Here is a 12,401-nt window from a genome sequence, read left to right as displayed (position 1 = left end):
TCTGTTCCCCGGGCTCTGGACTCTTCTCTCCTCACTCATCGGAGTATTTCATCTCTCTACGCCTCCATGAACATATCTGTGAAATGGGACTGAGAATAATGGAATCTACTTCATGAGGTTGTTGTGAAGGTTAAGTGAGCTAATTCAAGGCCTGAGCAAAGACCTCAGTGACTATTCAGTCTCATTACTGTTAATCCTATAGCACAAAGGGCTGCCTGCAAAGGCCTTTGAGATCTTGGAGAGTTCTAAGAGCCGGGGGCCCAAAGTAGACAGGGGCATTTAGGATTAACTAATGCCTGAGTGTGAGCCTTGGGAACTAGGGAGACTGCTCGCTTGCTCATTTCTGTAACATAGTGCCTGGACCCCAGGAGGCACATGCTAATATCAAATTAGTGAATATTCTAAAACAGATTTGGCTCAGGCAACCTGACAGAATTTTCAAGGCAAAACACTCCTAGGTGTTAAAGCATTTAAACTTGGCAAGAAACATCTTCCTCCTCTCCTCTCCTGTCTTTGCCTTCAGGATTTAAGAACAAAACCAAAATAACTCTGATTGTTTAGAGTTACTATGTTCTAGACATCCTGCTAAGCACTTTGTAGACATCTTTTTTCATCTTGACGTCAGCCCTGAAAGGTAGGTATCATCATTTTCATTTTACAGCTGGGAAACTAATATTTAGAGAGGTTGAGCAATTTCCCCAAGGTTGCATACCTGGTACATTGCCAAGCCAAGATTTGACCCTAGCCTCTGGGACGGGAAGGGGACAGCTCCCATTTGCTCATCAATGTTCTGATTTTGGAACAAATATCGTTCACTATTTTCCACTTACCATTCTCCCAAATACCCACCATACAACCCAGGTGTGTCTCCAAGTGACAGATGCCTCTCCATGGAAGACATCTAAACTTGACATTATTTAACCACCACTTGATAGACATAGAGCCTCCCACAATTAAAGTGGTGAAAGCTGTTTGTTTGCCTGAGTTTCATTTATCTCTTTATCTGACTATCTTCCTTACTTCACATTTGGGAAAGTCAAGTGCCAGAAGTGACTGACAAGATGTATTCTGATTTTCTGACGTGTGTAGTACTCCCGCAAGACAGTACATTAGAGAAGTGCAAAGTTGTTTTTATACATCAGTTTTCTGACTTTGGGAAGCAAGTATTGGAAACCAGTAGGCTGACATCAATCCCCAGCATTCTCTCTCTCTCTCTCTTCTCTCTCTCTCTCTCTCTCTCTCTCTCTCTCTCTCTCTCTCCCTCCCTCCTCTCTCTCTCTTTCTCTCTCTCTCTCTTCCCTCTCTCTCTCTCTTTTTTTTCTCTCTCTCTCATCTCTCATTTCCCTTCACCCTGTTTTTCTTCCCAAGGATATTTTGTAGGTAATTATGGGGATAAATGTGAATTTCTGTGTGAGACACTTTTACCCGCACCTCCAAGAATGGTATCAGGTATATCTACCAAAGTTTACTCTAGAAAAGCACTGATAATTCAAAGATAGAACTCTTTTTTATTTACTTCCTGCCCTCATACTTCTCTCTATACCATATATAGGGAGTTCTGGAGTGAGATTAAAGTGGGAGCACATTAGATTCAGTGGCTTTTCTCCCTTCCCTTTGCCTTTCCTGTCCCTCACCCCAAATCTACGAGATCATGAGTGGCTATTACTCCTTCCCTTGACAAAACCCCCTCTCAGGCTGTGCCCGAGGTCAGGCAAGTGAGGAGAGGAAAGTACACACCCTATTGTGGCCAAGACGAAAGCCACAAAAGCCATCTTGATCCTTTGACCTACATTGACGCTGATTCTGTTCCTTGGTGTCCCTGACTTTGGCAGTGTGGTTTGGTTAACTCTGTGCCCCCGTTTTGAATTGAGCTTTAATGAAAAAGTAGTAAGAACTCAGGCCTGTCCCTGGGGATTTGGGGTTTTTGTCTTGGAAAAGCATCAACCGAACTAGCAGGGGCAGGAGAGCTGAATTCCTGTGGCTTGGGCTAACTTAGGTCCAAAGAAACCAAGTGCCTATGATCATCTTCATTCCCCAAATGTGGCCGTGCCCTTTGGATTCCCTTCTCTCACTCATGCTCCCAGTTAGGATGGCTTCCAGGTTGCTTACTCTTGCTTTACCATCAGCATGTCTTTCCATATTTGAAATGCTTTAGCTTGAGGAACACTTGTGGATTGCTGCTGCTTGGCTGACCTAGAACCTTTTGGATCAGTACACACAGTACCAAAACAACCTTTAAGCATCAGGGTCTTTCCTCTCCCTTGGGGTCCTATGTACCTCCCTGAGGTTTACCTCTGTGGGTCTCCTGCTGTGCCAGCGAAGACTGGCTCATCTCTCCCCCCCGCACTGCTTCTGTATATCGGGAACCATTTGTTTGCCTGGACTGTATACCTTGGACAGCTAACTTGGCTTACTATAATATGACCAGATTTGTGTGCAGACATCAAAAAGAAGCCAGTCTGTGTAATACTGGATGACAGAGTAATAAGGTCTGCGGGTTGCTATACTGTACTCTTCTCCTCCATGCATTGCAAGACTGAGTGTGCCTTAGTCCTGCTTGCAGATGTTCTGTCGATGGTCGTTAGGCACGTTGTAGTGAATGCTACCGTGCCAGAGAATTTCGGCAGATTTAACCAGCTTTTAAATGACTCATTTTTGCAAATTGTTATACACAAGGAAAGCCAAACTAAGAAGGCTGATAAAAGTATCCCTCTTGTTCCTTCTTTTCCATTCCATTTTTCAAACCAGTGAAGCTCCTTTGGTTAAAATAGCTGGGTTATAGCTGGGTGCCTCCCACCCAGGAAACACTTTGTATAAATATGGACCTTAAAATCTCACCCCTGGAGGTCAGTGGCTAGCACACCCTTAACTCTTACTTTTAAAAAGAGCAGCTCTACTGCCCTGGCCAGTATGCTCAGTGGTTAGAGCATTAGCCCACACACTGAAGGATCATGGGTTTGATTCCCAGTCAAGGGCACGTACCTAGGTTGCAGGTTTCATCCCCAGCCCTGGTCGGATTGTGTGCTGGAAGCAACTAATCAATGTGTCTTTCTCACATCTCTCTCTCTCTCTCTCTCTCTCTCTCTCTCTCTCTCTCTCTCTACCGTCCCCCTCCACTCTCTCTAAAAACCAATGGGAAATATCTTCGGATGAGGATTAGGAAAAAATAAAAAAGCAGCTGTACTGAAACTAGGTCTGAAACCTATGAAATGACCGAAAAGAAAGCAGCAAGTTCACATGCAGAGACCTAATGTATTTCTCTCCATTTCCACTTCAGATCTGCTGACCATGAAGGAGTATCACTGTTTGCTGCAGTTACTGTGCCCTGATTTCCCGCTGGAGCTTACTCAGAAAGCAGCCAGGTATGTCTTCTGGGCTCCTGAAGCCAACTCAGCCCTCGGCGGGCAGAGCTTCTTAGAGAAACCTGAAATGTATACAAACAAACAAATAAACAAACCATCAGGAAAGAAACTGGCGTTTGGAGAGAGGTTTATTTGGGAATTGACCAAAAACATAATACTTACTTTCTGTGTTTCCAAACGGAAGCCAAATGATCCTTTGTGGTTTCTGTGGGGAGCCTTTGGGTCTGCAGATAGAGTTGGAGGGTGGTGAGATGAAGAGGCAAACACACTCACACACACACACACACACACTCTCTCTCTCTCTCTCTCTCTCTCTCACACACACACACACACACACACACACACACACACAGGTAAGAGTGGCAGCAGTTTGTGAGGAAAGGGGATGAGCTTGGAGACTGGATAAAGCTCACTAAAGGGAAGGATGAATTGTATTATTTATGCTAAAAAAAAAAAAAAAGGTTTTCAAGATTATTCCAGAATAGTTAGAACCTCCTAGTTTCTGTGTTTGGTTTCAGTCATTCACATTTTTTAAACAAATGAGGTAGTTGGACTGTGCACTCAGTTAACTTATAACATAAAACCTGAGCTAAGGTAGCAAATGGAAGTATAGCAAAAAATCTTGTTTTCTGAAAGGAGTCATAATGGAATTTTTAGGAAAATACTCTGTCCAGATACACCTCATTTTATTGCTCTCTGCAAATACTGTGTTTTTTACAGATTGAAGGTTTATGGCTGCCTGGGTTGAGCAAGTCTATTGGCATCATTTTTCCAACATTTGTTCACATTGTATCTCTGTGTCACATTTTGGTAATTCTCACAGTATTTCAAACTTTTTCATTATCATTACATTTGCTATGGTGATCTGTGACCAGTGATCTTGGATGGTACTATTGTTCGACCGCCAAAGGGGTCGCGACCCACAGGTTGAGAACCGCTGTTCTAGACACTCCACAAGTGGTTCCTGAGTGAATGAACATAGGAATGAAGATTCCTTGTCTGGCAGTTTACATGGTTCCTACAGCCCATGGTTCTAAGGAACTCTAAGGACAAGGTCAGAAACTATATCCTATATTCATTTGTTCACTCATTGATATATTCATCAAATATTTCTTTTTTAACAGTGTTTTGGGATACCATATAATTCACCCATTTAAAGTATTAAATTCAATGGCTTTTAGTATATTCACAAAATATGTTCACATTTATCACCACGGGCTGTTTGGAAACATTTTAATTGTGCCAAAAAGAAATCCTGCACCTTTTAGCATTCTCCCCAGGCCCCTGCTCCTCCCCAGCCGGGGGCAACCACGGATCTACTTTCTGTGTCTATAAATTTGCCTCTTCTGGATATTTAAAACAAATGAACTCATATATCATATGGTCCTTAGTGACTGATTTCTTTCACTGAGCATGTTTCTGGGGTTCTTCCATGTTGTAGCGTGTGTCAGTACTCCATGAAACATTTTTTTTTCAAATATATTTTTATTGATTTTTTACAGAAAGGAAGGGAGAGAGATAGAGAGTCAGAAACATCGATCAGCTGCCTCCTGCACACCCCCCACTGGGGATGTGCCCGCAACCCAGGTACATGCCCTTGACCGGAATCGAACCTGGGACCTTTCAGTCCGCAGGCCAACGCTCTATCCACTGAACCAAACCGGTTTCGGCCATGAAACATTTCTTGAGTGCCAGTTTTGTGCCGGGAGCTATTCTGCACGCTGGAAATAATGTAGTCATGAGTAAGTTATAGTTGCTGCTGCTCAAGGAGCTTGACGTTGGTTTAGAAGAGGATCACCTGGGTACCAGTTCCTGCCTGCCCCCACTTTGTGACAGACCACCTTGGTTTCTGTCCCTCCAGGGCAGCCACTGCCTTCCTTTCCCACTCCAAAAAGGTAGGTGGCGAGTTTAGGAGGGCGAGCCCTCTGTGTGATTTTCAGTCCCAGCAGCCACAGCTTTGCATTTGCCCAGCCATCTCCCAGATCCTTCCAAACAGTCTGATACATGTATGCACTGCAAGAGAATGGAAGAAACAAAATCCTCTAACTGCACAGATTCTTACAATCAGTGGTACCAAGGGCTTCTGGAGTGATACTTCCCGGTTATCCCCTTCCCACCAGGAAGCTCACTGTTTGGTAGTAACTTTAGACCTTTCCATTTGAGGAGGCGGCATTGTTGCCCATCCATGCCAATAGCAGTGTGAGGGAGTTATGGGAATTCAAGTGTACGCAACAGAAGGGCCTACAGCAGTGACGGCGAACCTTTTGAGCTCGGCGTGTCAGCATTTTGAAAAACCCTAACTTAACTCTGGTGCCGTGTCACATATAGAAATTTTTTGATATTTGCAACCATAGTAAAACAAAGACTTATATTTTTGATATTTATTTTATATATTTAAATGCCATTGAACAAAGAAAAATCAACCAAAACAATGAGTTCGCATGTCATCTCTGACACGCATGTCATAGGTTCGCCATCACTGGCCTAGGGTAATGCTCAGGATACTGATTGCAAAATTAGAGTTGAATTCAGAACGAGAGAGAAGTTTGTTTTCTCCTTGTGTATGAGCATCAGGCTTCTGTGTCAGCCCTGCCTCCCAGGGCCATTCTTTCCCCAATGCCACTCCAGCTGATGTGTGTGTAGAAAAATTGTATATATCCCAGAAAGCGCACTGGTTGTGTAAGCTATTCTCATTTTGTCCAGGATCCCAACTTCACACATAAGCCCAGCCTCCTGACCAGCATGGCATATGGGGGGTTGGGCCTTCAAGGCAGTTACCATTGCCAGAAGAGACGCTGCCCTGCCCCGTCTCACTGCTGGGCTCACTTCACTCAGGCCGCAGAAGGAGGCTCCAGTCTGTGATGATGTGTGTGTGAAAGAATGTAATCCACAGGCAGCTGTACACCAGAGCCTGTTCAGGGCCCTGGCGTCCCCACATGCGCCTGACTTATGTGCTGTGAGCACCGTGGCCAGATCCTGGGGCTGCAGGTTTGAGCTGGAAACACAGGAAGGGAAAGAAGGAACAGACTCCATGGCCATGCTCAGCCAGAGAGCCTCTCCACCTCAGACACTCCTGCAGCAGCAGGAGGCGCTAAGTAATTTTATTCTCAAATGGTCACCTAGCATCTCTGTCTCCATCCCTCCTGGACTAGGGAGCTTTTCTGATGGTTCAGACCATACAATTAGAGCCAGACTTCTTTGTTGTTGTTATTATCTTTTTTATTGAGGTATAATTGGCATGTGATATTATATTAGTTTCAGGTATACAGTATCCTGATTGGATATTTGTATATATTGCAAAGTGATCACCACAGTAGGTCTAGTTAAGATCTGTCACCACACATAGTTACAAAATTGTTTTTTCTTATGGTGAGAACTTTTAAGATCTACTCACTTAGCAACTTTCAAATAGGCAATACCATATTATTAACTACTAGAGGCCTGGTGCACAAATTTGTGCACTAGTGGGGTTCCTCAGTCTAGCCTGCGGGATCGAGCAGAAACCTGCTCTCTGACATCTCCCAAGGGGTCCCAGATTGCAAGAGGGTGCAGGCCCGGCCGAGGGACCCCACCAGTGCATGATTGGGGCCAGGGTAGGACTGCGGGAGGGCTCCAGGGCATGTCCAGCCCGGCTCGCTCGGTCCTGATCGGCTGGATCCCAGCAGCAAGCTAACCTACTGGTCGGAGTGTCTGCCCCCTGGTAGTCAGTGCACATCATAGCGACTGGTCAACACGTTGACTGTCTGCTCCCTAGTGGTCAGTGCATGTCATAGCAAGTGGTTGAGCAGCCTTAGCATATCATTAGCATATTATGCTTTGATTGGTTGAACGGACAACCGGACACTTAGCATATTAGGCATTTATTGTATAGAATAGTCACCATGCTGTACAACACATCTGGCAAGCAAGTGGCAGTGGTGGGAGCCTCTCCCACCTCCATGGCAGTCAGACATCCCCCGAGGGCTCCTGGACTGCAAGAGGGCACAGGCCGGGCTGAAGTACAAACGCCCCCCCCCCCCAGTGCACAAATTTTGTGCACCGGGCCTCTAGTTACAAATAATGCTGCAGTGGACATAACGATGCATATCTTTTTGAGTTCATGTGTGTGTTTTTGTGGGTTTTTTAAAAATATATTTTTATTGATTTCAGAGAGGAAGGGAGAGATAGAAACATCAGTGATGAGAGGGAATCATTGATTGGCTGCCTCCTGCCTGTTGGACTGAGCCCGCAACCCAGGCATGTGCCCTTGACTGGAATTGAACCTGAGACCCTTTGGTCTGCAGGCTGATGCTCTATTCACTGAGCTAAACCAGCCAGGGCTCAAGTTCGTGTTTTTGTTTTCTTCAGATAATTACCCAGAAGTGGAATTGCTGCATCATATGATAGTTCTAGTTTTCAGTTTTTAAGGAACTACCATATTGTTTTCCATAGTGGCTGTAGGAACTAAACTTCTTGTGTTCAAATCCTGGCTCATCTGTGTCCTTGGAAAGTTCTTTAATTTCTCTGAGCCTCAGTTTCCTCATTTGTAAATTTGGAATAATAATAAGAGCTTTAATCATTGAAGATGTATGTAATATGCTTAAAATAATGCCTGGCACAGAATAAACTTTCAGCCTTGACCTACAAGAGCACCAGCATCACAGGCTAGAAAGACCCGTGTGTAGCACTACCTGTGCCTATTAACTGGATGACATGAGGCTCTATCTGAACTTCTCTAAGCCCTGTTTTCATATCTGTAAAATGGGGGTGATAATAGTATGTAAGCCATTGGGTGGTTGTAAGATTTCAAAAACTATATATATAAATTATTTAGCATGTTATAGACATTCTATAAATAAGTTTCTTGCTGTTAAAATAATGTTGGCATTATTATTATGACAAGACTTTTAAAAAATAATGAGAGCCCTAGCCAGTTTGGCTCAGTGGATAGAGCGTTGGCCTGTGGACTGAAGGGTCCTGGAATCTATTCCAGTCAAGGGCATGTACCTCAGGTGCAGGCTGCCGGCCCTGGTCAGGGCGTGTGGAAGGCAGCCAATCGATTGGTTTCAGGCTCCTCCCCGCCCAGGCCCTGGCCTGGGCTCATGAACTAGGCAACCAATCGATGTGTTTCTCTCACATCAATATTTCTCTCTGTCTTTCCCTCTCTTCTACTCTCTCTAAAAAACAATAGAAAAATATCCTCGGATGAAGATTAAAAAAATATATATATAGCACCTGTGTCTTACTAGTGGAGTTGTTTTTAGGGCTTAAGAGATCATGCATGTAAAATATATCATATAGCCCTCAAAATAGATTACCTATTTTTAAAAAATCATAATGAGTGAGTGGGGAGTGTGTTTAATTCCTGTAATTTATTTTTCAAATGTTTGCTGAATATCCGCTATCTGCCAGCCGCATGCCATGCACCGAGGACACAGCTTCATGCTCCTTTTGTGTCTTTCTTTATGCCTCTTCCCTGCAATACCTTTCTGCATAGTTTTCCTCCCTAGATCTGACTTGCCATCTAACAATATCTCTGCTGCCCCAAAAAGTCTTTCTGCAAAACAGGCCAGCCTTTCCTTCCCCATTCTTCCATCGCCAAATGCCTGTCATGTGCCAACCAGTGTGCTTGTGGAGGGGCTATGACAGTGAGAAAAACAAATGTTGTTCCAGCCCTCAAGGAACTTACAGCTGACAGCGCAGCAGACATTCAATGAACAGGAACATAGAAACAGGGGACCCAGCCTGACCTGGGGAACCGTGAAAGGCTTTTCCGTGGAGGAAGAATGTTGAATTTGGGGCTTAAAGGATTAGTAATAGGTGAACGTGCCCTCTCAGCTATAAGGCCTTGATAATTAAGATAGTATATCACCAGAGTAAGGATACACCAATGGATCACACTAGACAACCAGCCTGGCCCCTGAATTTATAATAACTTAATCTATAAAAGGGCAGCATTTCAGAGCAGTGGGGAAAGGGCTGACTCAAGGAGTAGTGGTGGGGTCATCGTTTTTCCACAAAGGACAAAACAGATCCCTACTTCATACATATTCAGAAGTCAGTTTCACATGGATTACAGACCTAGTGTGAAATACAAAACTCTAAAGCTCTTTAAAAGAGAATAGAGTAAAATATTTTTATGGTTACCAGGTAGTTAAAGAATTCTTCAACAAAAAAGTTAAAGATACAAAAAGCCCCAAGCCCAATGGACAACATTGATAAACTTGACCACAAACAAAATTGCATTCTTTCCTCAGTCATTGTTCATTGAGTGTGCCTGTGATGTGCCAGGCACACTTCCAGGTGCTAAGGACAGAGCAGTGGACAAAAAAAAGTACTTGCCCTCATGGAGCTGGCATTCAGAGAGAGAAGTGCCGGGAAGCAAGAATTCCCTGGCAGCAAACAGAACCCTGGCCACGGCAGTGCAAGTGCCACACCCTAACCACTGAACTATCAAGGAACCTTGCCCTGTTGGTAATCGCTGCCATGGAACAGGCTGCATGCCCCCTGCAGTAGAAAGGACAGAGTGTGGTACCTCAGAGTGGGTTTCTGTACAGCAGCTAAATTGAATACAGGGACAAATATAGGCATTGAAAAAATCTCAAAATATCACGTTACCAACTGATAACACAGAATTTGAAAACAAGCAAAAAACCCAACAACACCTACCTAATGTTTCAAGAATATAGGCAGTTGTGTGAATTACTACAGTATAAAAACATGGGGAGGGAGGGGTGCGAGGCACCACGGTTCAGTGACCACGTCTCAGAGGTGATCTCTGAGGAAGAGGGCAGAGGAATGGAATGAGTGAGGGGTACACGGGTGGCTTGAATAGTATGTGTAATATTTTACACAGCTTTTAAAAATTGAAGCAAGGATGAAAAATGTTAAGGTTTGATAAAGTTGGCTAGTGGGTACACAGGTGTTATGTTATTCTCTGTCATTTCCTAAAGTTTTAAATATTTCATTTAAAACAGAAGGGATGGGTGGGGTTTAGGTAGGGATCAGGGAGAGGAAAATGCCGTCTTGGGAAAGTAAGCCGCCTGGAAAGAAGCCCGGATTTCACCAGTGACGACCCAGAGGAACGCGAGAAGCCAGTGGGCCCGCAGTTGGAGGAGCGTGCAGCCATGCTTTGGATCTGGGTACAGAGATACCTCAGAGATATTGTGGGTTTGGTTCCAGACCATTGCAATCAAGTGAGTATTGCAGGAAAGCAAGTCATAATCCTTTTACTAGTGGAGGATCTTGCCTACAATTTATACAAAATGCACCTTCTGCCAAGTGCAGTGGAGCGACATATGCCTGGGTTTACCAGGAGTCCTCTAGCTGTGAGGCTTCCTGGGAGAGACCAAGAAAGGGGTTTAATGGCTGCGCTGGGTCCTTCAAGCCCGCTGCTAGAAGAAACGTCCCTGGGACCTAAGCTTCCAGCCCCCCTGGGGCAGTTGCTAGGCACTGATTACAAATACCAAGAGTGGAAGGACAACGCCAGCTGCGGGAAGGTGTTACGGCCACTAGGGGGCACTGAGCCCAGTGTTTGTACCAATGCAGGTGGCCCAGGAGCTGAGTAGAGTCAGAGGACCTGTGTTTGAATAACAGCTCTTTCACTTCTAGCTGGTGGCTTTAGTCAGGCTTCTTAGCCTCTCTGAACCTCTGTGCTCTCAGTGAAGATATCCACTGAGCTTGCCTCACAGGACTGATGGGTACAGTGCTGACAGAGTGAGCCTGATGACAGTGACCATCGTCATTGCGTTGTTACTGCCCATGCTCTGGATCGAGCTTCTGAGGCACCACAGGGCAGGTGACATTGGGGGTGCCCTGGAGGTGCAGGCTGGAGCCAGGGCAGAGCAGTGACCGGGACATCAAGGGCCTGGACTTGTGGCAGCTTGTGCAGCATGTGGGTGCCGCCAACCCAGTCCAGAAGGGGGGCAGCGGAGGGAGTGTCCCAGGAAGCCGACAGCAGCCTTTCCCTTCCTCCTGGAGAAGGGAGCCAGGGTGTAGGTCATTCGCACCATGGCCCTGACACTGAAACGCAGACTGCAGAGCCCAGACAGACGTGGGACACTCTTCCGCTGCACTCGTGAAGGACACTAGTCGTGTGACCTCCACAAAGCAGCGAAGTCATGGAAGGTGGCTTTTCTTTCTGGACCTGCTGGAGGCTGGCTTCCCCCAACTGCGGATTCGAAACCAGATAGCTTCCGCCCGAGAGCCTCCGTCCGGCTGGGTGCTGGCAGCACTTACTTCCTCTGCGCTCTATTTTTCTTTGCTGTCTTGAACTCTCCCAGCACCTTAAACCGGCTGGAATACACTTGTTTTGAATGCTCATTGTACACTAAGTGCAGTGCAACATCATACTGATGCTTCACAAAATTCCTGTGAAACAGAAATCATGGTTATCTCCTCTTTACACATGAGGAAACCCAGGCTCAGAGAGAAGAAGTAATTTGGCCAGTGAGTGCTGGAGCTGGGATTTGACCCCAGGGCCGCAAACCCAGAACCCCAGGAAAATGGGTGCAGCTCGAGCCACTAGACCAGGAACACTGAGCCTTGGGGGCGAATAGGACATTGGCAAGTCAGGAAGTTCAGACTAAAGCTGTTTGCTTCCTTGACACTCATTTACCTCCCAGCCAGCCCATCCCAGCTGCTGGAAGTCAGCCCCCAGGATTAGCTCAGACCCTGCCAAGTGCTCTTTCTCCGTTCTGGTCGCCTGTGCTGGACTCCACCCTGCTCATGGCTGTGCTCGGCGCCAGCCTGCACCTCAGTGCCTTCACTTCTCCCCCAGAGCCCCTCTCTCTGGCCCGGAGGCATGGCCTGCAAGGATCCCTCTGCACCCAGTAGATTTGCACAGACTTCTGTTGGCAACAGCTCTCCGTTGGCTCCACTTCAAAGCAGGGGCGGCCGGCTCCTCCAGGTGTCAGCAGCAGCTGGCACGTTAGCTGAAGGCCTCTGGCAGGAAGGGGTGTTGAGCCAACTGCCATCAACTGGAAAACAGCACATGTGGATGAGCTCCTCTCCAAGAGATTCCTTCTGGAGACCTCGGGGCTGGGGACAAGTTCAAGTTCA

The 12,401-nt window shown here is 45.9% G+C and overlaps 1 protein-coding gene across 5 annotated transcripts in view; it reads left to right on the top strand.

Moving 5' to 3' along the window:
* Positions 1–12,401, top strand: part of CSTPP1 (centriolar satellite-associated tubulin polyglutamylase complex regulator 1) — a 156,960-nt gene that overhangs the window by 132,394 nt on the left and 12,165 nt on the right. For all 5 annotated transcript variants that reach the window (XM_059709463.1, XM_059709464.1, XM_059709462.1 and 2 more), the window contains one exon: positions 3,278–3,362. In XM_059709463.1, the coding sequence (XP_059565446.1) occupies positions 3,278–3,362 (85 nt within the window). The remainder of the gene's footprint in view (positions 1–3,277; positions 3,363–12,401) is intronic.

The sequence above is a fragment of the Myotis daubentonii genome, chromosome 9 (genome assembly GCF_963259705.1).
Source record: "Myotis daubentonii chromosome 9, mMyoDau2.1, whole genome shotgun sequence".
In the NCBI taxonomy this organism is placed as follows: Eukaryota; Metazoa; Chordata; class Mammalia; order Chiroptera; family Vespertilionidae; genus Myotis; species Myotis daubentonii.
This window is presented reverse-complemented; position numbering and strand designations above follow the sequence as displayed.